This window comes from Mchenga conophoros, linkage group LG7, assembly GCF_057382185.1.
Source record: "Mchenga conophoros isolate Kocher_MC1m ecotype Shallow Benthic linkage group LG7, M_conophoros_male_GT1.1, whole genome shotgun sequence".
Classification (NCBI taxonomy): domain Eukaryota; kingdom Metazoa; phylum Chordata; class Actinopteri; order Cichliformes; family Cichlidae; genus Mchenga; species Mchenga conophoros.
Window position 1 is genome coordinate 62,013,690 of NC_140532.1, and position 26,525 is coordinate 62,040,214.

Consider the following 26,525-nt stretch of genomic DNA (forward strand, 5'->3'; position numbering starts at 1 on the left):
TTCAGATTCTTCTATTTTTGTAGGCCGCTCGGAGAAGCATTCTGACAAATTTCCCACGTGTGGGACTAATAAAGGTTATCTTATCTTATCAAACTATCACTGGTTTCACGCCTGCACAGCTTGCTTTACATGTAATCTGTGGGGCGTGGCCCGGCTAGCCGGAGTGTCTTCAAGAAGTATCCATACTTCTATGTATCATACCCCATACATATGGAATATGTAATGGAGTGGAGAGATAGTCTCTCACTCAGAGAACCAAGGTTACAATGTAACCGTACGTTACATTTGGTGAGTATAGTATTGTTATTGATACTTATAATAGTCAAAAGTATTTAGTTATCCTTCAAGGCGATTGAGATATGAAAGTGTCATGTTGGGCTCATTGGCAGGCAACGGTAGGACTGAAACACAGGACTCCAAAACAGACTTTTTTTTATTTAGCTGAGAAAGCAAACTAAAAATCAAAGTACAAAGAAACACGAAAAGAAACAAAAGATAAACTAGTACTAAGAAACTGGCAACTCACTGGAAACTCACAACTAGACATAACTAGGGAACATGGAAAACACACGAGAAAAACACAGCCAAGGTGGAGAACACCAGAATAAACAGGGCAAAACTGAAGACTTAAATACACACACACAGGATAACCACGGGATGGGAAACGGGTGAGAAGACAGCTGGGACTAATCAGACAGAGAGGAATCAAAACTGAATACACTGAACACAGGACAACGGACTATCAAACTAAAACAGGAAGCAAGAGACACATACTAAGATGTGGCCTGACTGAAGACAAGGAACACAGGAGGAGCAAGACGGCGCGTGAGACACGACAGGGGAACAAATTAATAAACACGGAGACAGAACTTAACATGCACGAGAGACATGACAGACTATCCAAGGAACAAGGACACAGGGGAAGCAAAAACAGAACCATGAATAATACTAAATAAAAAAATATAAATAAAAACAAGAAAAAAAACACTGGGTCACCGACCCAAGACCATGACAAATACCACACAGGAAAGGATCACAACAATACGAACCAAAACCAGGGAGTTAACTTGAGAATATTGCTGAATGTCCAAAACATAAACTTTGGGTCTCTGACTCAAGGCCATGACAGAAGGGTTTTGTACATGACTACTAACATCCAAAATCCACAGGACACTAACTTAACTGATGGCATGCCTTAGAGCATGTTTTTACCATAGACCAATAAGTATTTTTCATTTCCTTTTGTAAGCATGTAAGCAAAAAACAGTCCTGTGATAAAGTGCGCCATGAAAGTTTGCAGTGTGCCAATCTTATGAGTCATTACTTGCTGCTCCACCCCTGCTGTAATGCTATCTTGGCTTACAGTGGAATCATCAGCTGTTTATGGAGCTGCAGTCGCATATTTCCTTTTTTATTGTGCTTGCATGTTTATAGCAGCTGAAAAGGTAAAGATCTAATTTCATTCAATTTGGCTGTAGCAGATTTCTGAGGTTTGCTTTGGTCCTGCAGTGACTCTGTGTCCAGTGTCGGCTCTGTTGGGGGAGAAGGCATTCACACATGGTCAGGAGTGTCTAGAGGAGGCTCCCGCGGTGGAAGCTCACTTCACAGCAGCCAGGGGGGCCGTCAGTCTGTTGCTGACACCATCAGCACCTACAGCTTACAGTAAGTCTGCTAACACAAGGTACTTCAAGCTGCAATGATAAATCACTTAGCTTGATTTTGATGAGCTAACTATCTATGATAAGTGTTTCAAGTACTGTGTGACACTACTATTAACTACTGTCTTGATGCATGCTCCATCATTCAAGTAAGTAAATCCCAAAAAGTTGAAGTCACTTGGATGAATGAGGAAATGTTTCTCCCACTGAAGAGTGCTGGTGGTTGTCTGGAGCCTATCCCAGCTGTCTTAAAGCGAGAGGCAGGGTACACCCTGGACATAGACAACCATTCGCACTCTCATTCACACCTATGAGCAATTTAGGGTTTCCAATTAACCTATCCCCACTAACTGCACGTCTTATGAAGTAACATTTCAATCAAATATATTGTTTCTTACAGTTTTGGTCAATTACAAAAAGTACCTTTGAAATCTCCTGATTTGTGCTCTACCACAGAAAATATTTGAATTCTTCAGAATCACAAAGATGATGTGTGGACATTCAGCTTAATGCTTTCATGTTGTGCTCAGAGTTTTTCAAAAAGCAAAAATGTTGAATGGATCAAATTGATTTGATATAATGCTCAGCCCTGTTTAGGCTGTTTAGTTGGACAGAGAATGTTTTTGATAATAAACACCCAATAGATGAAATGAGACAATATTTAGTTCTAGCCCTAGATGTCTGTGTATGTTAGCCAAACATATGGGCTGGTTTGTGGTTTAAACTGCTTCTTTTATCACTCTCTAGTTCTTGTGTGAATCCTGATGATGAGGGCTCTGAGGCTGGAGGCGTTGCTAGCAGATCTCTTGGTCGAGCCCCATCCTCCACAGCTCTGTCTGAATTGTTGGAAGGACTTCGTAAACGCAGAGCTGGCGGTGATGCAGGAGATGAAACTGGCAGTACCGTCTCTTTGGCGATTTATCAAACAACCGGAGCATCGACTCTCAGACGGAGAGCCTCGGCCCTCTCTCTCAGTCCAGAAGATGTCCAGGAGCCCAGACCTGGTCCCAGCATCCTGAAACCATCCTCCCCACTCCTGCCACGTTCTACCAAAACTCTCTCTGCAGCTGGAGGCAAAGTCTCTCGCTTTAACTCAGGTGATTCTCTCTCATCGCTTCCCTCATTGCCGCACCTCTCCTCACTTGCTGCTCGTCATCATGCTCCTTCCGTCTCCATCCCAGAGGAAGAGAAGTCGCTGCACTCTGTCACAACTCCCATCCAGCGCTCCCCTCTGGCAGCACGGCAGTGCATGGTGGGGAGCCTCATTCCAGAGGACGTAGGTGAAGGATCCCTAGGTTCAGAACCCATGGTCTTCCAAAATCGGCGTCTGCCTTTGGACCGTGACGACGCGGCCTCAGACATCTTGCCTGCAATCAGGAGAGCTCAGTCAACCAGCAGCCTGGCCAGCTCAGTCAGAGGAGGTAGGAGAGCACTAAGCGTCCACTTTGGAGAGCTGCCTCCCTCGAGCCACAGCAGGAAAAGCTCTGAATCGGAGTCCTCTAGCTCAGGTGGATCAGGACGAAGCTCCCAGGGTGGTGGGCCAAGACGCAGGTTTGAGAGGCCGCAGGGTGAGAGATTGGAAGCAGAGGGCAGCGAGGGGGGAGACGTGGCTTCACTCATGAAGAAATACCTGAAAAAGGAGACTGACTGAAGCAGATGTGCGGCAGTCTCAGGTGTGTAGATGGACAGCTACATGTAGGAACTGGGGGAACATTTGAAATAGTAAACAGTAGTTGCATCACATTGTTTTGATATCAGAGCCATTTTTTTCCACATGCATGTTAGTCAAATCCATCGTAGAAACCTTTTTAAAGCGGTTCTGTTATGCTTATTTGAAATGTCATTTTATTTTCTTATATTTTATTTTCTGAAAGTAGTTTTTTGTGATTCACAGTTCAAAATAATCCTGTTTTTAGTCTCATACTTGGACTTGGTGCAACCCTTCAGTTAAGAAGCTGAGTTAGTTTTTCTTACAGACAGCCGACTGTAAACACCTTACAACCAAAAGATTTGAACAGCAAGCAGGTGGAGCTTCTGAGCAATGCATATGTAACAAAACCTTACTTTTTAACAACACAGACTGTAAATACAAGATGGACTTGGTCAAAGCAAAGCCTTCTTAACAGTGGTTGGTGCTCATGATCTTGATTTATGGAGCCACAAGTTGCCAAATTTGTATAATAGTGAATGCTGCGTGCTTAAACTGTATTGCTACATGCACAAACACAGACAACTTCTAACTTCTTCAACTTCTGCTAATTAAGAAAATGCTACAATGTTTACCAGCAAACCTCAAGACCAATTTTCTTCAAGGAAGGTTTTTAACGAAACAGCAGGTCACATTTTTTATTGAAAATGCACCACTGAGCAATAATAGCGTAACTAGCAGTACATTTTGTGCTGTGTTGTATGTATCAATGTTAGTAAATCCGTTTGTGTGTTTTATTTAAATAGTCTACTGCTATATTTTGTATGTTTTGAGAGGAACTCCCAGAAATAGATCTAAAGCAGGGTCAGTTACAAACACCTCTTTCACAAAATCTTGTCACTGTGCTATCTTTGTAAATACTGTCAATACTTCTTTTAGACCCGTTTGTGGTGCCGCAGTTGGTTAGTAAATCTAGCCCTAAAATGGTAAATGTGGCAACCATTACACCTGCTGACAGCTGCTAAATACCTTTTTAGTAGGTGTCAGTGTGCAACTGTGTCAGGGGCCAAGATGACAAACATAAGGGATTGCATTTATATAGCGCTTTTCGGGGCCCTCAAAGCGCTTTACATTTCATTTCATTTTTTTCATTTATTTATTTATTTCACACTTGGTACAACAGTTCAAACAAACCAACCACACTTTCTATCAATAAAGCACTACAACCATGTGTGAAAAGGAGCAGGAAGAAGAAAATACTCTTATTAAACCCTGCCCCCTATCTACAATCCAACTTATATTACAAGTGGGCACCAAAAATCAGGGAACAAACTAAGATTAACATTTATCTCCAGTCCTAACTCAAACCAAACAACAAATTTACAATCAGAATATACCACTCCACATAGTAACAAGGAGAAAAATAAAATTAAAATAAATAAAACAAAAAATTATAATGGATCCTTTTTCAATGAACTCCAATTTCATTCACATTCTTCATATTGAGTTATCGTTTTAAGCATGTAACACTTTTTAAAACAATGTAAATTTATACAATTCTTTAAATTATAATGAAGAGAGTTCCACAGTCGTATACCCCTAACCGTTGGACTCATTAATCTTTGTGTAGTCCTAGCTAACTGATGCTTAAAATAAAATTTCCTTCTGCTATCTTCTCCCCCTGAACACAATAAAAATACTCTTTGTAACTTAAAGGGCAAAATATTATTTTTAGCCTTAAACATAATTAATAGTGTCCGTAATTTCACTAAATCTCCTAATTTTAATAATTTCGATTTTTAAATAATTTATTTGTATGTTCTCTATAATTAACATTATGAATCATTCGTATCACTTTCTTCTGTAATAAGTTTAGAGGTTTTATAGTATTCTCATATGTATTCCCCCAGACTTCAATACAGTAACTAAAATGTGAGAAAAACAATGAAAAATATAAAATGCGCATTGTTTTATAGTCTAATAAATCTCTTACATTTCCCAGAATATAAATGTTTTTAACCATCTTCTTTCTAATATACTCAATATGCGATTTCCACGTCAAATTTTCATGTACTATTACACCCAAAAAGCGAAAATCAGTAACTCTTTCAATCAATTCTCCATCAATGGTAGGGCTGGGCCATATTATACCGTTCACGGTAATACCGGTATAATGTTAGGCAACGATAGGAAAATGAAATATCGCGATAGAATGGGAGTAAAACGCGCATGCGCAGTGCCTTTGTTTTCATACGCACATGGCCGATTGTTGAGTGAAACAGATGAACCAGAATTGGTTTGTAAAAATGGTGCAACTTCCGTGATGTGGAACTGGTTTGGTGTTTGTCCGTCAGATACACAACAAAGCACATTTTTTTGCAGAACATGCAAGCGGCCGTTGTCATTGTCATATTTGTCGGACTAAGATGCTCTTAAATCTGGGAGTAATCTGGGTCCTAAACTCCGTATGCTTCAGGTCAAACAACACTGCAGCATCACTTAGAGTTAAAAACTGTCTAAATTCTTTCATCTTTAATAAAACGATCAGCATTGCTGCTTTACCAGGTGTAACTATAAAGTTTAACTTCCAGGCATCCATGAAAACAAAAGTTATTACATTTAACGGAGTTAGAAGTTAGCAGGAAGCTAGCGGAAGTTAGCTCGCTAGTTTCGCTAGTTACCTAAGCATGATATTGCATGTTCTGACCGAGAGATTTCTGAAAAAAATCAAACGTACAGCTCTGCTATCACTTCCAACATAAATGAAGACAGGAAACTAAACAGCAGTGACGTTTGTAGGGTTACTGAAGTTGGGCTAGCTGGTATATAATGATGTGCTACGTGATCGCTAGCGATACAGCTATGTTAGCATAACATAAACAGTGAAGCTGGAGGACGAACACTAACACTTTTCCACTTATAAAAGTTAACGTGAAGGTTCTTCATGGTTAGAGACAAATGCAATCGCATGGCAGGATGCTGTAAACGGACCAAACTTCAGTCAGGAGAACAACTGAGATAATCCATCCACAATACGAGGTTAGTCATTAATATACTGCAACAACATGGGAATAGAACAGCTGCCAGAGAATTCAACATTAATGAATCAATGGTACAGAAGTGGAGGAAGCAAGAAGAATGAGTTTAATAAAGTTTGATTTATCTGACTGCTTTGTTTCGCTTAATGTGCCTTATAATCCCGTGCACCTTATGGTCCGAAAAATGCGTACTGCACACTGCAGTTTAATGTTGCAAAGCACCTATTTTTAACTTCAGTGGATATTATATATGGTTATGCTCAGGATATGTCAGCCCATTTCTACTGGAAATGCCTTTTGGTTAAACTTTCAGCAAGGAATTTGCATTTGCACTGTTACATTTTTATAAAGCTTTAATGTACATAAAAACCAGCTTCTTGTTTAAGTGAAAATAAATGGAAGGTTGTCTTTTTGCGCTAGTAATGTTGTGGAGTTGTATTTTGTCTCGCATCAATTATATCGTCGGTTATATCGTTATCGCAAATTTTCAAATATATATCGTGATAAATATTTTTGGCCATATCGCCCTGCTCTAATCAATGGACATAATAACTTCTTCCGCCGAATATCATGAATTTCGTTTTTGTCAGATTCAAAGATAATTTATTTACATCAAACCATATTTTTAATCTTAACATCTCAGAAATCATAATTTCAACCAAATCTTTCAAATTCTCTCCAGAGCAATAAAAATTTGTGTCATCTGCAAATAAAATAAAATTTAACCTTTTTGATACGTCACAGATATCATTAATATATAAATTAAAAAGTTTAGGTCCCAAAATAGAACCTTGAGGAACGCCACATACAATCTTCAATCTTTCAGAGGTGTTACCGAGATAATGTACATATTGCGACCTATTTTCTAAATAACTCCTTAACCAATTCAATGCCACTCCTCTCACACCATAATTATACACTTTAGAAATCAAAATAGAATGTTGTAATGTATCAAAAGCTTTTTTTAAATCAACAAATACCCCCACTTTATATTTATTATTATTGGTTGCAGATGAATCGTCAATGAAAGTCAACAATGCTAATGCCGTTGATCTAGTTTTTACGAAATCCAAATTGATTTTCATTTATTAGTTGATATTTTTCAATAAAACTATCAAGTCTTTGCGCAAAAAGTTTTTCAAGCACTTTTGAAAACTGAAAAAAGAGACACTGGCCTATAATTGTTAAAACTATGCTTATCTCCTGATTTATATAAGGGTATCACTTTTGCCACTTTCATTCGATCAGGAAATACTCCTGATTGTAACGAAAGATTAAAAATATAGCAAAGAGGAATACTTATACAATCTAAAGTCTTTTTAATTACAACCATGTCTATACCATCACAGTCAGTAGATTTTTTTTTAGTTTTACAATTTTCTACAATTGCTACTATTTCTTTTATGGAAGTATCAGCCAAGAATATAGAATTAAACACTCTACTTTCTCCTTTCCAGGCTTCCTCATATTCTGGATCGTCATTTTTTCTAATTAAATTTGCTAAAGTGGGTCCAACATTTACAAAAAAAGAATTGAATTGTGGGGATAGGTTAATTGGATAATCCAAATTGTCACTAGGTGTGAATGTGCGAATGAATGTGAGTGCAAATGGTTGTCTGTCCCTGTGTGTTGGCCCTGCGACAGACTGGCGACCTGTCCAGGGTGTACCCCGCCTCTCGCCCTATGACAGCTGGGATAGGCTCCAGCGCCCCCCGCGACCCTGAAAAGGATAAGTGGAAGCGAATGGATGGATGGATGGAATTGAATTAGTTTACTATTTCAGTCTCGTCTTCGACAACTTGATTATTCTTAATGAAATAATTAGGTCGATCTAAGGGTGTGTTCTTGTTACCCAATACTTCTTTAAAAATATTCCAAATGCCCTTAATATTATTCTTGTTTTCCTGAAAAAGTTTATTATAGTAGTCTTTCTTAGCTTTCCTCAATATTAATACCAACTTATTTTTATAAACTTTATATTTAATTTCCGCATTCTTAGTTCTCTGTGTTATATATAATCCCTATATAAATTATTTTTCTTTTTACATGCATTTGCAAGACCCTTAGTTATCCAAGGTTTCAAATTCTTATTCTTTTTCTTATACTTAAATGATACCAATGGACAATGTTTATCATACAAGGCCAAGTAAGTATTTAAAAAAGCTCCATATGCAACGTTGACCTCATTAACATAAACTTCCTTCCAGTCCACTTCCATGAGATCTTGTCTAAACTTGTTGATTGCCTCGTTATTTCTTAACCTTCTATGACTCACGAAACCAACTTCTTCCTTTCTTTTCATATTTAAATCAAAAGTAAAAAAGACTGGTAGATGATCACTTATATCATTTATGATGAGGCCACTCATAATATTACTCTCCAAGCTATTAATGAAAATATGATCAATTAGTGTTTCTGATTTATCTGTTATTCTACTCGGCTTTATAATTAAAGGATAAAATCCTTTACCAAGTAATAATTCAAAAAAATCTAACGCAGCCTTATCATTTGCCTCTTTACAAAGATCAATATTCTAATCACCACACAAACATAGTCTTATTTCCCTTAGCTTTACTCAATTAGTCTTCTACTGCCTCTGTAAATAACTCAATCTGTGACCCCGGTTTCCTATATATACACGTTACAATTATATTACTACTTCTTTCTATATCCAATTCCACTGTCACAGATTCCATTAAATCGTCTATAGCCACAGACACACATTCAACTTTTTTACATTTCAAATCACAATTAAGAAAAAGTGCCATTCTTCCTGCCTTTTTCTTAATTCTATTTACAAAGTATAAATCGTACCCTTCGATACAGAAATGACAACCCCTCTTCTCATCTAACCATGTTTCAGACAGAGCAATTATTTGAAACCTGCCTCTCAGACTATACAGGAAATCTTTAATCGAAGCAAAACTTCTATAAAGACTTCTGCAATTAATATGAGTTAAAGAAAATGTATTAACTATTTCAACCGTATCCTTGAATTGCTCCTCTGTATAATAGTCACATGTGACATTAATTGTATTAAGCACATTCCTTTCAGGGTCAATACCTACTTAAAAATCATATGATTTATGATCTGAGTCGTCAAGCATTATGCATAATTATTCTAAAACTATCTATTTGTAACCGGACTTACGACTTATCATTAAGAATGACCGAACTCCACTAGCCAGTAGCAGAAGATCTACGATCGGCAGGAGCCCAAGGTATAAACACCAATAAGGAGAGACCACATCACAATAGACTGTTCACAAATTTGTTATATTTGACACACAGCAGCTGCAACAATGTAATGAAAGCAATAAAATAAAATACAAAATATTTCCCCCAAAATAACAAACTAAATAAAAGTGCGCGCATACAGCTTTCTCTGAGTCAATTGTATGAGTGGATAATGTCTGGTCACTGATGGATCGTTGGGGCCCGTTCAGTTTGTTTAATGTTTGTCCTACCACACTCCGATGAAGGAAGAAAGTTTGTAGTCCTGCAGGTATCTGAAGCTTCAATGGGAACGAAACTTTGGCTTCAATAAAACCTTGGCAAATCCTATTCAATTTCGGGTTGGCTCGCCATCCAGTTAACTGGAACTGTGGAATCACTGCTCCTCGACGGGGCTTGCTTCAGACTGGGTCCATCTGTCGAGTCATCCTTTTACCAGATAACAAAAAAACCTGACCGTTGACAGGGTGAAACTCTGAACAACCAAAATCAACTGCAGCAGACTTGCTTTTAACTCCTAGCGATTCGACTTCGGGAACATTAGTTTCTCTGGCACATGGCATTGTATGAACAGGAACAAAATGGCAACACAGGAAATCATGTGATCAAGGTCAACAGCAAGGGTCACTGGGAGCTCATTGCTGATTGGCCAAGTTAAATGACAACAGATAATCTTATTTGTCCACATCTTCCTTTAAACATAAAAGAAAAAAGAAATGACTAAATTGTTTACATTATACACGAAAAAAAACTACTTTCCACTGCTCTTTTTTTCTAGCTGGGCTACATATTACCCTCAAAAAAAAAGAAAAAAAAGAAAGGGATCCTTAGCAATCGCACATTCATTTATCGACAAATTTTAAAGTCCGTTGATCTCTATGTACAATTTACAATTTCCTTTTGTCCTTTTCCACCCGAAGTAGCATCTGTTCTTGTAAAGGATGAACTAATTGTTTTTAGGCTCATAGCCATGATTGGTCGTAGCCGTTTGCCTATCTTGATAATGTCATCTCGTATAAATGTCCAATTCTTCAAGATCCTTAATCGTTATAACCTTGGCTTCTTCTGGCGTTCCATTCAGTTTGATCATCACCTTACAGTTCCTGGTCCAGGTTGCTTGAATCTTTTGCTCCTTCCGTAAAATGCGAGCTTGTCTAGCAATATCTGCATTTCTTTTTGTAAGATGTTCATTCAAATATACTCCGCTTCCTCTCAAAAGGCTGGACCGCCTCAGCAAATCAACTTTGTGTTTACGGTTTACAAATCTCACTACAATTGCTGGAGGAGCATTAGTGTGCCTTATAGGAAGGGTATAGCATGCAGATATATTATTACTATGCAGGGGAAGTTTTTTATTCGAAAAGAATTCCACAACCTGCCGTTCCAACGACTGTAGCTCCTCCATCGGGGGCTCGTCTTCTCCTCTTTTTACTCCGGTCCCAGACTCGGTGACTCTCGCATAACTCCTGTGTTTAGTTTCCAGACCCGTAATAATCACTTCCTCAAGTCGAGCCTGCTGTTCTAGATCGTCCACCTTCCTTTCCAAAAACTGGATTGTCTTGTCTTTCTCCTTAATCAGGTTTTTTAGTTCTTTGATTTGGTCCATCATCGACATTAATATTCCTTGTTGCTTATTTACTTTTTCAATTTCCGACGTCAGCGAGTTAAGTGAATGTTTAATCTCCTCCAGATCTTCTTCAACTTTCTTCATCTTTGCCATTTCGTCTCTTATAAATGTCAACCTTAGTTTATTTATTTGCCCAAACAAGGTCTATAATTGAAATTGTTTGGAGTTTTAACACCAAACATCACCGCACCACCGCGAGGACGCCAATCCTGCTGTGATCACGCCCGCCATCTTGTGATCATGTCAAATGACACATGACATTTCTTTTTGCAGATCCAACATTAAGATGCCTCTAGCATTTCTATGCACTTGCACGTAATTGCTGCCTTGAGAAACATGCAGGTTTTTATGAGTTTTCATAGAAGTGCCCAAGAATAAAATATGCTCTTAACTTCCAAGGTCATTATCAGGGAACGGGGCCTCCATTATTTCAGATGTGATTTCATACTGGCACCACAGAGGAAAACCTACTAGACATTGTCATTAATTTCATCTTATTGCTCTGAAAATTGTAAAACAGTAACATCATTTTCTTTCAAATGAGAGCTCCCTGTGGGGAGTGGGCGTAGCATGACTCATAAATATCTGAGCTTATAGTATTTTTAGTCCCATTTCAACTTCAGAGGTGGTTGATAACTACAGGCCCAGATAGTGTATGTGTTACATGTTACTCTTTGTTTCACATCATCTTTGCTATTCTGACCATCTTGTCTTTGATTTTTTTTCTATTGTCCTGTCATCCATCCACATCCACATCCAGCAGAGACCTTTGGAGATGGCGAGTGTTCCTCCCACGGCAACACAGAAGCTTTTTGAGTCTTCATATGGAAATTCACAAGTCACCAAAAATACATTTGTTCGATTTTTGATCACTCAGTCTGTATTTAAAGTAAGCAGTTTATATATGAATAAAGACAATGAAATGAACAGTTTGCTTTGTAACTTTACTCTTTGTGAGTCATTTCTCCAAGAGATTCCTTTTTTAAAATTATTAAATTATATTGTTTTGGTCTTGTGTTGAAAAATTCTATCACAGATGTGGATGTGGTGCTTTGAAAATCTTTCAAAAAAAAGGAGAGTTTGGTGCTGCACAACAAGTTGCAGTGGAATTGTAATTTCACTGTGGTGTGGTCCAGAACCACTGAAACCAAAACAAGTGCTGTATCGGGAAGACAATTGACCTTCTGACACACGCTATCTTTTAAGTCCATGCTTGGTATTAACCCTGTGCTCTGCTTAGAATTTTTTCTTCGCTCAGTGTAAAGCAATGCAGCATGTTTCCTGTCACTCCACTCTTAGATTGCAAAGTGTTTTCTTCCTGTTTTTACTTTCTTGCTCCCACCTCAGACACATATAACCAGTATGATGCTGTGTGTAGTGGTAGCTTTTCGTTTACTTGGATTTGATGCTGTGTGAATACCATAGACCCTATATAAAAATTGCGATAACCCCCTTGACCATCCCCATTGCTTTCTTGGGTGGAGTGTTATCGATTAATTCTTGCAAGGATAAAGTTTTGTATTTTTTCATTAAAACAGATGAGTTATAAAAAATGCATTTGTTCAGAGACGCACCGTGTTGGCTCTGAATTTTCATGATGACTCACACTATTTTATTCAAGTTTTTCTTTATTGAAACATTGAATAGTTATTTTACTAATAACCATAGATCTAACCACCTGCCATTGTTCTTGCTAGTCTTTTTGCAAACACTATTAAGCTTTGTAAATAAATATAGAAACTTATTAGACTAAAGGCTTAAAGGAAATTGTGCAAGAAATACTTGAGGTGCCACAACAGACAGGCATTGATGTGCGATGTGTCCCTGTGATTTCCAGGTCCAGGGCAGGAAAAAAGAGTGATGGCATAATTAAACGTAATCTGCTGCTCAGCTGCTAAACTTAAACGGCATCGTTATTGACAGTTGAAACTCCCAAACTTAACACCTTGGCATGATCTGAAAACTCAGAAACATGGTAACTTGGACATACAGTGGGGCAAAAAAGTATTTAGTCAGCCACCGATTGTGCAAGTTCCCCCACTTAAAATGATGACAGAGGTCAGTAATTTGCACCAGAGGTACACTTCAACTGTGAGAGACAGAATGTGAAAAAAAAAATCCATGAATTCACATGGTAGGATTTGTAAAGAATTTATTCGTAAATTAGGGTGGAAAATAAGTATTTGGTCACCTCAAACAAGGAAAATCTCTGGCTCTCACAGACCTGTAACGTCTTCTGTAAGAAGCTTTTCTGTCCCCCACTCGTTACCTGTATGAATGGCACCTGTTTGAACTCATCATCTGTATAAAAGACACCTGTCCACAGCCTCAAACAGTCAGACTCCAAACTCCGCCATGGCCAAGACCAAAGAGCTTTCGAAGGACACCAGGAAAAGTATTGTAGACCTGCACCAGACTGGGAAGAGTGAATCTACAATAGGCAAGCAGCTTGGTGTGAAAAAATCAACTGTGGGAGCAATCATCAGAAAATGGAAGACATACAAGACCACTGATAATCTCCCTCGATCTGGGGCTCCACGCAAGATCTCATCCCGTGGGGTCAAAATGATCATGAGAACGGTGAGCAAAGATCCCAGAACCACACGGGGGGACCTGGTGAATGACCTGCAGAGAGCTGGGACCAAAGTAACAAAGGTCACCATCAGTAACACACTACAACGGCAGGGAATCAAATCCCGCAGTGCCAGACGTGTTCCGCTGCTGAAGCCAGTGCATGTCCAGGCCCGTCTGAAGTTTGCCAGAGAGCACATGGATGATACAGCAGAGGATTGGGAGAATGTCATGTGGTCAGATGAAACCAAAGTAGAACTTTTTGGTATAAACTCAACTCGTCGTGTTTGGAGGAAGAAGAATACTGAGTTGCATCCCAAGAACACCATACCTACTGTGAAGCATGGGGGTGGAAACATCATGCTGTGGGGCTGTTTTTCTGCCAGGGGGACAGGACGACTGATCCGTGTTAAGGACAGAATGAATGGGGCCATGTATCGTGAGATTTTGAGCCAAAACCTCCTTCCATCAGTGAGAACTTTGAAGATGAAACGAGGCTGGGTCTTCCAACATGACAATGATCCAAAACGCACCGCCCAGGCAACAAAGGAGTGGCTCCGTAAGAAGCATTTGAAAGTCCTGGAGTGGCCTAGCCAGTCTCCAGACCTCAACCCCATAGAAAATCTGTGGCGGGAGTTGAAAGTCCGTGTTGCTCGGCGACAGCCCCAAAACATCACTGCTCTCGAGAAGATCTGCATGGAGGAATGGGCCAAAATACCAGCTACTGTGTGTGCAAACCTGGTAAAGACCTATAGTAAACGTTTGACCTCTGTTATTGCCAACAAAGGTTATGTTACAAAGTATTAAGTTGTATTTTTGTTATTGACCAAATACTTATTTTCCACCCTGATTTACGAATAAATTCTTTACAAATCCTACCATGTGGATTCATGGATTTTTTTTTTCACATTCTGTCTCTCACAGTTGAAGTGTACCTCTGGTGCAAATTACTGACCTCTGTCATCATTTTAAGTGGGGGAACTTGCACAATCGGTGGCTGACTAAATACTTTTTGGCCCCACTGTACTAGGGAACATTAAGGCACAAGGAGCATGCATACAAAGCCAGATGACAATGACATGACAGGAAACAGAGAAAGACTGATGACTTAAATACACAGGATAATGAGAGGATGGGTAACAGGTGGAAACGGAGCTGGAACAAATCTGACCGAGGAAGCAAAACTAAATATGATGCACATGAAACAAGGTGCTGTGAAAATAAATCAGGAAACACTAAGGGAACTAAACCAAAACCACAGAGATAAGCGCAATAATCAGAAAACACATAAATGTAAGAAAACTAAACTAGGAAACATAATTCACTCTAGGAATACTACAACAATGATTAACCAAGATTCAAAAGTTCACAAACAAAAAACACTGAGTTAAAGATGCAAAATCATGAGTTAGACCCTTTAGATTTACACAAATTGACGACAACCTTAACTGTTTCATAAGATAATATTTCATCCATCCATCCATCTTCATCCGCTTTATCCGGGGCCGGGTCGCGGGGGCAGCAGCCTAAGCAAAGAGGCCCAGACCTCCCTCTCCCGAGCCACCTCCTCCAGCTTATCCGGGGGAATACCAAGGCGTTCCCAGGCCAGCCGAGAGATATAATCTCTCCAGCGTGTCCTGGGTCTGCCCCGGGGCCTCCTCCCGGTGGGACATGCCTGGAACACCTCACCCAGGAGGCGCCCAGGGGGCATCCTTGTCAGATGCCCGAACCACCTCAGCTGGCTCCTTTCGATGTGGAGCAGCAGCTGCTCTACTCTGAGCCCCTCCCGGATGGCCGAACTTCTCACCCTGTCTCTAAGGGAGACGCCAGCCACCCTTCGGAGGAAGCTCATTTCTGCCGCTTGTATCCCCGATCTCGTTCTTTCGGTCACTACCCACAGCTCGTGGCCATAGGTGAGGGTAGGGACGTAGATCAACCGGTAAATTGAGAGCTTCGCTTTTACACTCAGCTCCCTCTTCACCACGACGGACCGGTGCAGCGTCCGCATTACTGCAGCTGCAGCCCCAATCCGTCTGTCGATCTCCGGCTCCCTTCTCCCATCACTCGCGAACAAGACCCCGAGATACTTGAACTCCTCCACTTGGGGCAGGAACTCATCCCCGACCCGGAGTGGGCACTCCACCCTTTTCCGGCTGAGAACCATGGCCTCAGATTTGGAGGTGCTGATCCTCATTCCCGCTGCTTCACACTCGGCTGCGAACCGTTCCAGTGCGAGCTGGAGGCCCTCACCCGATGAAGCCAACAGAACCACATCATCTGCAAAAATCAGAGATGAGATTCTGAGGCCACCAAAGCGAAAGCCCTCCGCCACTTGGCTGCGCCTAGAAATCCTGTCCATAAAAATTATGAACAGAACCGGAGACAAAGGGCAGCCCTGGCGGAGCCCATCACCCACCGGGAACGAGTCCGACTTATTGCCGGCAATGCGAACCAAGCTCTTGCAACGGTTGTATAGGGATCGAATGGCCCGTAGCAATGGGCCAGACACCCCATATTCAAGCAACACCTCCCACAGGACACCCCGAGGGACACGGTCGAATGCCTTCTCCAAGTCCACAAAACACATGTAGACTGGTTGGGCAAACTCCCATGCACCCTCAAGTATCCTGGAGAGGATAAAGAGCTGGTCCAGTGTTCCGCGACCAGGACGAAAACCGCATTGTTCCTCCTGTATCCGAGGTTCGACTAGCGGACGAACTCTCCTTTCCAGCACCCTGGCATAGACTTTCCCAGGGAGGCTGAGGAGTGTGATCCCCCTGTAGTTGGAACACACCCTCCGGTCCCCCTTCTTAAAGATGGGGACCACCACCCCGGTCTTCCAGTCCACAGGTACTGCCCCTGATCTCCACGCAACATTGCAGAGGCGTGTCAACCAGGACAGCCCTACAACGTCCAGAGCCTTCAGGAACTCGGGGCGGACCTCATCAACACCAGGGGCTCTGCCACCAAGGAGTTGTTTAACTGCCTCAGTGACCTCGCCCCCGGAAATTGGCGGGTCATTCCCCTCATCCCCAGACTCTGCTTCCTCCTCGGAAGACGTGTCAGTGGGATTAAGGAGGTCCTCGAAGTATTCCTTCCACCGCCTGACAATTTTCTCAGTCGACGTCAGCAGCGCTCCGCCAGCACTATACACAGTGCAGGTAGAGCACCGCTTTCCCCTCCTGAGACGCCTGACGGTTTGCCAGAATCTCTTCGAGGCAGTCCGAAAGTCTTTTTCCATGGCCTCTCCGAACTCCTCCCACACCCGAGTTTTTGCTTCAGCCACTGCCCGAGCCGCATTCTGCTTGGCCTGTCGATACCTGTCGGCTGCCTCCGGAGTCCCACAGGCTAACCAAGCCCGATAGGACTCCTTCTTCAGCCTGGTGGCTCCCTTCACCTCTGGTGTCCACCATTTGGTTCGGGGATTACCACCACGGCAGGCACCAACCACCTTGCGGCCGCAGCTCAATGCAGCAGCTTCGGCAATGGAGACGCTGAACATGGTCCGTTCGGACTCAATGTCCCCAGTCTCCCTCGGAATGCTGTTGAAGCTCTGCCGGAGGTGTGCGTTGAAGATCTCGTGGACTGGGGCCTCTGCTAGACGTTCCCAGCACACCCTCACTACGCGTTTAGGTGCACCAGGTCTGTCCAGCGTCCTCCCCCGCCACCTGATCCAACTCACCACCAGGTGGTGATCAGTTGACAGCTCAGCCCCTCTCTTTACCCGAGTGTCCAGAACATATGGTCGCAGGTCTGCTGATACGATTACAAAATCGATCATCGACCTACGGCCTAGAGCGTCCTGGTGCCACGTGCACTTATGGACACTCTTATGTTCGAACAGGGTGTTCATTATGGCCAAACTGTGATTAGCACAGAAGTCCAATAACAAAGCACCGCTCGGGTTCAGATCAGGGAGGCCGTTCCTCCCAATCACGCCCCTCCAGGTCTCGCTGTCGTTACCCACGTGAGCATTGAAGTCTCCCAGCAGGACAACAGAGTCTCCAGGTGGAGCACCCTCCAGCACCCCCCCCCCCTCCCCCCCAGGGACTCTAAGAAGGCTGGGTACTCTGAACTGCCACTCGGCGCATAAGCGCAGATGACAGTCAGGACCCGTTCCCCGACCCTAAGGCGCAGGGAACAAACCCTCTCGTCCACCGGGAAAAACCCCAACGTACCGGCAGCAAGCCCACCCCAGCCCGCCGCCTCTCACCAGGGGCAACTCCAGACTGAGACAGAGTCCAGCCCCTCTCCAGGAGACTGGTTCCAGAGCCCAAGCCATGCGTAGAGGTGAGCCCGACTATATCTAGCCGGTACCTCTCAACCTCACGCACTAACTCAGGCTCCTTCCCCACCAGAGAGGTGACATTCCATGTCCCTATTGCCAGTCTTGGCAGCCGGGGGTCAGTCCGCCAGGGCCTCTGCTCCTGGCCGCCACCCGGCACACAATGCACCCGACCCCTATGGCGCCTCCTGCGGGTGGTGGGCCTGTGGGAGGATGGGCCCATGTCTCCTCTTCGGGCTGTGCCCGGCCGGGCCCCATGGACTAAGGCCCGGCCACCAGACGCTCGCCCTCGGGCACCCTCCCCGGGCCTGGCTCCAGGGCGGGGCCCCGGTAACCCTATCCCGGGCAGGGTAAACTGTTCCCTCGGTGTCCTTTTCATAAGGGTCTTATGATAATATTTCATATCAGACAAATTAGCTACTTATCGCCACATTCTAGGTGAAATGCTGAAACAACAGAAAAGTTCACTGACTTTATAAACTCAACTGATTAGATTTGGTAGAACAAAGTACACACATGAGATCACTCTTAGTTTCTCTTTTGACTCTTGATACTCTGGAAAAGCAGTTCAAATCTGGGCCATCGGTGACTTTAAAATGCTGCTGACGTAGCAGTTTATGAACTATAATTGATTTATGAAATCAATATATAACGCATATTATATATTGATATGCGTTATATATTAATATATAATATATAACGCATACATATTATGCTACATAGGTTATATAGAATATATAGGTTTATAGATCTATTTATCCAGATCTATAATGATCTGGATTATAGATCATCTATTCACATTTTGGCTTGTGTGATTAGGTAGAGGTAGAGGATCAATAGGGGGTCCATGTCCCTCTTGGGGGGATACTCCCACAGGTCTTAAATCTGGGACTCTCCACCATGTGACGCTAGAACTGAAGAAGCTTCTTGGATGAGAGGTGAGACGTCTTCAAGCAACTTAAAGTCTTAAGTCTTAAAGACTTAAGTCCATACGCTTTTTTCTTTCCAAGCTCCTTAAACCACAATGACCTGGATGACTGAGAAATATGCTGATGAAATATGCTGACGACTCCTGTCACTGCTGTCAGGCCCCTCACAACACCACGGGCCCACTCTGCAGGAGTTTGTAGAGTGGTGACAGCTCCAAACTTGAACTGAATGTGAGCAAAACCAAAGAGATGGTGGTGATCTTCTCCGGTATAGGCAGAGGGATCTGGCTGCTTCAGTCACCACCACCATCCATGGGAGGTAGTTGAGGAGTACAAATACCTGGGAACCATCTTTGACAACCTCCTGAAATTCTCTGCCAACACAGAGAAGATTCTCAGGAGGCATAGCTGGACTGGCCATCGGGCATACAGTGCATTTGCCCGGTGGGCCGCTGGCGATTTTTTTTGTTTTTATGGGCCGATGGATTTTTTTTTTTAGGAAGGGTATATATAATGAAAGGTGTTGGATTGGGTAATTGGTCATGATCGACTCTGGGCTGGACCAATTACAGCCGAGGAGACGGATTTACCCTCCCCCTTGTTTAGCAATCACGTGATTTTCGCGCATTGCATGCCGGGAACTAGTGGCAAAACAATCCAAGTACCGCATCAAATGCAAGCATTTGCAGCACCGCTAAACGTTCATTCTCCGGTTCCAATACCTTCTTGTTTTTTCTTTGCCGCACAAAAAAAGGAATGTATAAAACAAAAGGAGAACAATGCCGGTCCGTACAAAGACAGACTCGACGAAAAGACAAAGAAAAGATACGAGGAAAAATCAAAGGAGTGAAAGGGTCAGACCCTTACGAGCACACAGAGTGGACAAAATACGTTAGCGTGCTGCCCAACTTTCACCACGCTCAGATTTATAATTATACGCTTCTTGGAGTGAGTGCATACACTCATGAAGTTTAGTAACTTCAGGTCACTGCAACAAGCCCAGGTACAGTTTACCGACGGATGGGTGCAGGACCTTGAAATGCACCGTGTAGAACGAAAGACCATCGTACGAACAAAGGTAAGTTTACCAGTCTCACAAATCGTCGTCATAAATACACATTCGTTAACAGTTTATTAATATAACCTTTGAGCTCAACGGTAATTAATTAGTAGTGGAAATAATTTCTGGTTCATTACAGAAATGTAGCAGTGACAATAATATTGTATGTTGTAATCGCACTGGACAATTAGTGATACAAAACAACTGTTTTATCCTGTGAATAAAAGTATATGTTTTTGTCAATGTACCATAATAACAGAAGCGAAACGCAATACTGTGTCAGGACAATTCACTATTTATGCACAATAAACAAAGGAGCATAGCGCGACAATTTCTGTTCAGCGCCAGACTTGCTTGTAACCTATATCACCAATTATGTTAAGAAAAATGACGTATTAACTACTACAAAACTCTGACCTTTGTGGGAATGCTTGGAGCAGACTAACCTGTGAGCTGGAGTGTTCTGGGACGTTATATTTGGTATATCCAGACCATCCGTCGGCTCTTACTTCGGAAACATGGCTTAAATTTCTCTTCAACGACGTAATCCGATTTAAAAAAACGATCTCTTTACCCGTCGGCTTCCCGTGGCTGTCATGCGACCGGCAGTTAATAATACAACAGCTTCTTGCCATTTTTTGGGTTTCTTTTTATCGCTGTGTAACGGAGTTCGCTAGTACCTCTTGCCACAAGTTCCCAGAATCCTTTGCGGTTTTACCCCTGAATGACGTCACATTTTCAATCTTTATCCTGGTGGGCCGGTCTCTAGTCAAAATGCCCGGGCCGATTTTTTGTCCCAGTCCAGCCTTGTCAGGAGGTGCCACCAACGACTATACCTCCTTAGGAAACTCAACTCCTTTGGAGTCAGCACACCCATCATGATGACTTTTTACTATGCCTTCCTGGAAAGCATCATGACCTTCTCTCTCACCTGCTGGTTCCACTCCCTCAGCCTTCAGAACAGGAACAGACTGCAGCACACTGCATCAGTGCGCTCTAAAATCATTGGACTGCCTGTCAGAACTATGGCACAGGTTTTCAGCCAACAGGGCCTTAGACAGGCAGCCAAAATCATCAGTGACCCCTCTCACATTTTTCACCCCGCATTTCAATGGCTCCCCTCTGGGCTACGCCTCTGCTGCATTTTCTGCAGGACTGAGAAGAGGAGAGCCACCTTTGTCCCCAAAGCCACTCTGCTTTTTAACTCCAGCCGATAAGAACATTTCCCATACCATCCATCCATCCATCCATCCATCCATTCGCGTCCACTTATCCTTTTCAGGGTCGCGGGGGGCGCTGGAGCCTATCCCAGCTGTCATAGGGCGAGAGGCGGGGTACACCCTGGACAGGTCGCCAGTCTGTCGCAGGGCTAACACACAGAGACAGACAACCATTCGCACTCACATATTCACACCTATGGGCAATTTGGATTAACCAATTAACCTATCCCCACTAAGTGCATGTCTTTGGACAGTGGGAGGAAGCCGGAGTACCCGGAGAGAACCCACGCAAACACGGGGAGAACATGCAAACTCCACACAGAAAGACCCCGGCCTGATTGTGGAATTGAACTCAGGACCTTCTTGCTGTGCGGCAACAGTGCTAACCACTGTACCACCATGCTGCCCTTTCCCATACCCATAAACATAAACTACTCTACACTCTTTTTATACTGCCGACACTTTTGCCAACTCACTTTTACTCACTTACAGTTATTTATTCACCTTTGAGTCACTTTAATTTTAAAACTGTGTAATTTTAAAACTGTGTATATACTGTATATTCTGTGTATTTATTATCTCATTCTTATTGCCTGTTTATACCCTGTCCTGCTGCTCTGTTGTATGTTAATTGCCACTTGAGGATAAATAAAGTCTTTCTGATTCTGAACCTTCACAGACATGGACCAGAGACACAAAGACACGTATTGAACAAATGCTTATGTTGCCACACCCGTCTTTTCTCTTTACAACCTCCCCAAAGTGTGCAGCTTTGCTTTCAGGTCCAGAACATATTGATTCTCTTGTTTTAGCTGGGCTTAGAATTTCTGCCTAGTTTTCGAGTCCAACAGCCACTGTGGCTTCCTGCTGAACAACAAGTTAACCAGATGGCAGCTTGGCTCGCTGGTCTAGGGGTATGATTGTCGCCTTGGGTGTGAGAGGTCCTGGGTTCAAATCCCGGATGAGCCCAATTTTTTTTCCCCCAGGTGCTGGATTGGTAGCTGCCCACTGCTTCACTAAGTGGATGGGTTAAATGCAGAGGACTACAAAATCTCCGAAGTGTGGGACTAAGGGATTTAAAGGGAGAAAATCATGTGATGGGCTGGGGCACCTCGCGCAGCAAACAACAGAGGGTGTAACCAGTGATCCCAATTGCGTTCATCCTTGTGAATGAACTTACAGATTATGTCTGATTCAGCTCCTCCACCAGCCAGTCAGTCTGAGGGTGGCAGATGCTGGTACGACAAATCTAATGCCCAATAATTCGTACAGCTGTTTAAGTGTGCACGGCATGAACGATGTGCTCTGGTCAGGCATTATCTCTTTTGGGATGCCGACTCACAAGATGACCTGAAACAGCCATAATCCATCAGAACTAATACAAAGTGATATCCACGTGCTCGCCGGTGAAATGGCACAATGAGGTCCATGCCAATGCACTAAAACCGGACATCCATTAATGGTAAAAGGCATAAAGGCACTTTTGGAATGGCTGGTTAACCAGCTGACACTCCGGGCAGGACACTCACCACCGGAGCATATCGGCGCAGATGCCTGGCCAATAAAATTGGGCCATTATTCACTCCAGAGTTGTCATTTCCCATATGCACTGCCATAGGGTTATAAGATAAGATAAACCTTTATTAGTTCCACGTGTGGGAAATGTTTTGGTCACAGCAAAAAGTACAAGTTAAGAGCAGTAAAAAATAGAATAGAAAAAAATACAGTAGAATAAGATAAAATAAAATAATATACTATACAAAATAGAATAAAATACTATATGTAATAGAATCAGTACTATACAAATTGAATAAAATACTTTGTTATATTGGGAAAATTGCACTTGGTACTATTGCACATCAGGAGGACAGGGCAAAAGTTACTATTGTGTATTGGATGTGTATGTGTGTCTGTCTGCACGTGTGTGGTCATCTGTAGAGACTAGGGCTGGGCCATATTATACCGTTCACGGTAATACCGGTATAATGTTAGGCAACGATAGGAAAATGAAATATCGCGATAGAATGGGAGTAAAACGCGCATGCGCAGTGCCTTTGTTTTCATACGCACATGGCCGATTGTTGAGTGAAACAGATGAACCAGAATTGGTTTGTAAAAATGGTGCAACTTCCGTGATGTGGAACTGGTTTGGTGTTTGTCCGTCAGATACACAACAAAGCACATTTTTTTGCAGAACATGCAAGCGGCCGTTGTTATTGTCATATTTGTCGGACTAAGATGCTCTTAAATCTGGGAGTAATCTGGGTCCTAAACTCCGTATGCTTCAGGTCAAACAACACTGCAGCATCACTTAGAGTTAAAAACTGTATAAATTCTTTCATCTTTAATAAAACGATCAGCATTGCTGCTTTACCAGGTGTAACTATAAAGTTTAACTTCCAGGCATCCATGAAAACAAAAGTTATTACATTTAACGGAGTTAGAAGTTAGCAGGAAGCTAGCGGAAGTTAGCTCGCTAGTTTCGCTAGTTACCTAAGCATGATATTGCATGTTCTGACTGAGAGATTTCTGAAAAAAATCAAACGTACAGCTCTGCTATCACTTCCAACATAAATGAAGACAGGAAACTAAACAGCAGTGACGTTTGTAGGGTTACTGAAGTTGGGCTAGCTGGTATATAATGATGTGCTACGTGATCGCTAGCGACACAGCTATGTTAGCATAACATAAACAGTGATGCTGGAGGACGAACACTAACACTTTTCCACTTATAAAAGTTAACGTTAAAGTTCCTGATAGTTAGAGACAAATGCAATCGCATGGCAGGATGCTGTAAACGGACCAAACTTCAGTCAGGAGAACAACTGAGATAATCCATCCACAATACGAGGTTAGTCATTAATATACTGCAACAACATGGGAATAGAGCAGCTGCCAGAGAATTCACCATTAATGAATCAATGGTACAGAAGTGGAGGAAGCAAGAAGAATGAGTTTAATAAAGTTTGATTTATCTGACTGCTTTGTTTCGCTTAATGTGCCTTATAATCCTGTGCACCTTATTGTCCGAAAAATACGTACTGCACACTGCAGTTTAATGTTGCAAAGCACCTCTTTTTAACTTCAGTGGATATTATACATGGTTATGCTCAGGATGTGTCAGCCCATTTCTACTGGAAATGCCTTTTGGTTAAACTTTCAGCAAGGAATTTGCATTTGCACTGTTACATTTTTATAAAGCTTTAATGTACATAAAAACCAGCTTCTTGTTTAAGTGAAAATAAATGGAAGATTGTTTTTTTGCGCTAGTAATGTTGTGGAGTTGTATTTTGTCTCGCATCAATTATATCGTCGGTTATATCGTTATCGCAAATTTTCAAATATATATCGTGATAAATATTTTTGGCCATATCGCCCTGCTCTAGTAGAGACCATGTTGTAGAGTCTGACAGCAGCAGGGAGGAAAGACATGCAAAATCTCTCTGTCCCAGATCCGCAGCCTGCCACTGAAGGAGCTGCTCAGTGCTGTCAGAGTCTCCTGCATGGGGTGGGAGATCTTTTCCAACAGGGATGACAGCCACCATTCTCCTGTCACTCACCACCTCCATTGGGTCCAGAGGGCATCCTAGAACAGAGCTGGCGCTGCAGATCAGCCTGTTCAGTCTTCTCCTGTCTCCAGCAAAGATGCTGCCACCCCAGCAGACCACACCGTAAAAAATGGCCGAGGCCACCACAGCGTTATAGTAGGTCTTCAGGAGTGGGCCCTTCACTCTAAGTGACCTGAACCTCTGCAGCAGGTACAGCCTACTCTGCCCTTTCCTGTAGAGGGTATCTGAATTGTGAGTCCAATCAACTTTATTGTTCAGATGAACACCAAGATACCTGTAGCTATCCACAGCATCAATGTCCATACCTTGGATGCTTAGTGGTTCCAGTGGAGGATGTTTGTGTCTGATATATATATGTTGTTATTATTATTATTATTATTATTATTATTATTATTATTATTATTATTATTATTGAGTCGCCTGGAAAATCATTTCCTGGCATCCGTAATGATCCACTTGGGATAATAAATCTGTTTGGCATTTTCCTTGGCCTTCAGACAATAATTCTGATTGCTACAGTGTCAAAAGGGACAGGCAAAAAAACCAAAAAAAGATTTACAGAGAATTATCACCAACTCTGCTCTTCCCGCACTTCTGTTGAACATTTGGTGGTTTAATTGCCTTTAAATATAGTAGTTTGGTTCACTTTGATTTCTCCCATAACTGACAGATTCGAAACTGAAACTGACCGAAAAGGTAATACATAAATGTTGCGCTGACAATGTGTTTCAGCTGCACTTTATTATTTTTGCTGCAGTGTGTGACCACTTACATCAGCTTTTTTGTTCACTATCAGAAGAGTGCTCAGATTCATACACAGTGGCAGTCCGTTATGACTGCTAGGAAATTAGAAAATGAAGAACACACCTGAGTATATTCCCTTATTTCCCATATTATTATTTCCCATATATATATATATATATATATATATATATATATATATATATATATGTACAGTGTTGGGAAGGTTACTTTTAAAATGTATTCCGTTACAGAATACAGAATACATGCCCCAAAATGTATTCTGTAACGTATTCCGTTACGTTACTCAATGAGAGTAACGTATTCTGAATACTTTGGATTACTTAATATATTATCGTGCTTTTTACAACAACGTGAATGTACTATTGCTGTGTGATTTATTACTGTTACTGAAGGTCCGCGACTCCGAACTGTAGTAAAGGGACCTCTGACTAATACGGCGGGGTCCCTGTCGGCTCATAGCCGAAAAATAGCTTTACTTTGTTGTGTGGGTCAACTTTTCTTGCGAGAGACAGAGAGAGGCGTTGAAAGACTGCTCCAACGGAACTTATTGTTTTCGGAGGAAAACACGAACACGGTGTACAGTCGAGTCTTAATAGCTTACTTACAACTGGGCTCATCAGGCACTCTTCTTGGCTGCAGTGGTTATTATTATATTTACATGTTTCCAGCTCCCGTTTTTCCTCGACGACAACTCGTACCTTTCCACTCGCCTTTTTCTCCCTCCTCGCGCTCACAGACACATAACGTGTATGGCAGTCCATTCTCCCTGCAACACGAACTATACTGCCCATGATGCTACATTCTTTAGAGCTATGCTTGTAGCATTCTGCCTGTTAGCTTAGCACAACAACAACAACGAAAAGGCGCTCTCTCACCCAGGAAACACACAGTCGCAGACAGAGAGAGAGAGCGTCGCCCTGT

The 26,525-nt window shown here is 42.3% G+C and overlaps 1 protein-coding gene across 6 annotated transcripts in view; it reads left to right on the forward strand.

Annotated features, from left to right (window-relative positions):
- Window positions 1-12,770, forward strand: part of myo18b (myosin XVIIIB) — a 78,322-nt gene extending 65,552 nt beyond the window's left edge. For 3 of the 6 annotated variants that reach the window (XM_085280631.1, XM_085280629.1, XM_085280634.1), the window contains 3 exons: window positions 1,510-1,662; window positions 2,406-3,331; window positions 11,969-12,765. In XM_085280631.1, coding sequence (XP_085136757.1) covers window positions 1,510-1,662; window positions 2,406-3,309 — 1,057 coding nt within the window. In that variant the 3' untranslated portion in view covers window positions 3,310-3,331; window positions 11,969-12,765. Of the gene's footprint in view, window positions 1-1,509; window positions 1,663-2,405; window positions 3,332-11,965 lie in introns of all 6 variants that reach the window. The other 3 variants (XM_085280633.1, XM_085280632.1, XM_085280630.1) reach the window with 3 other exon arrangements.
- The last annotated feature ends 13,755 nt before the right edge of the window (window positions 12,771-26,525 follow it).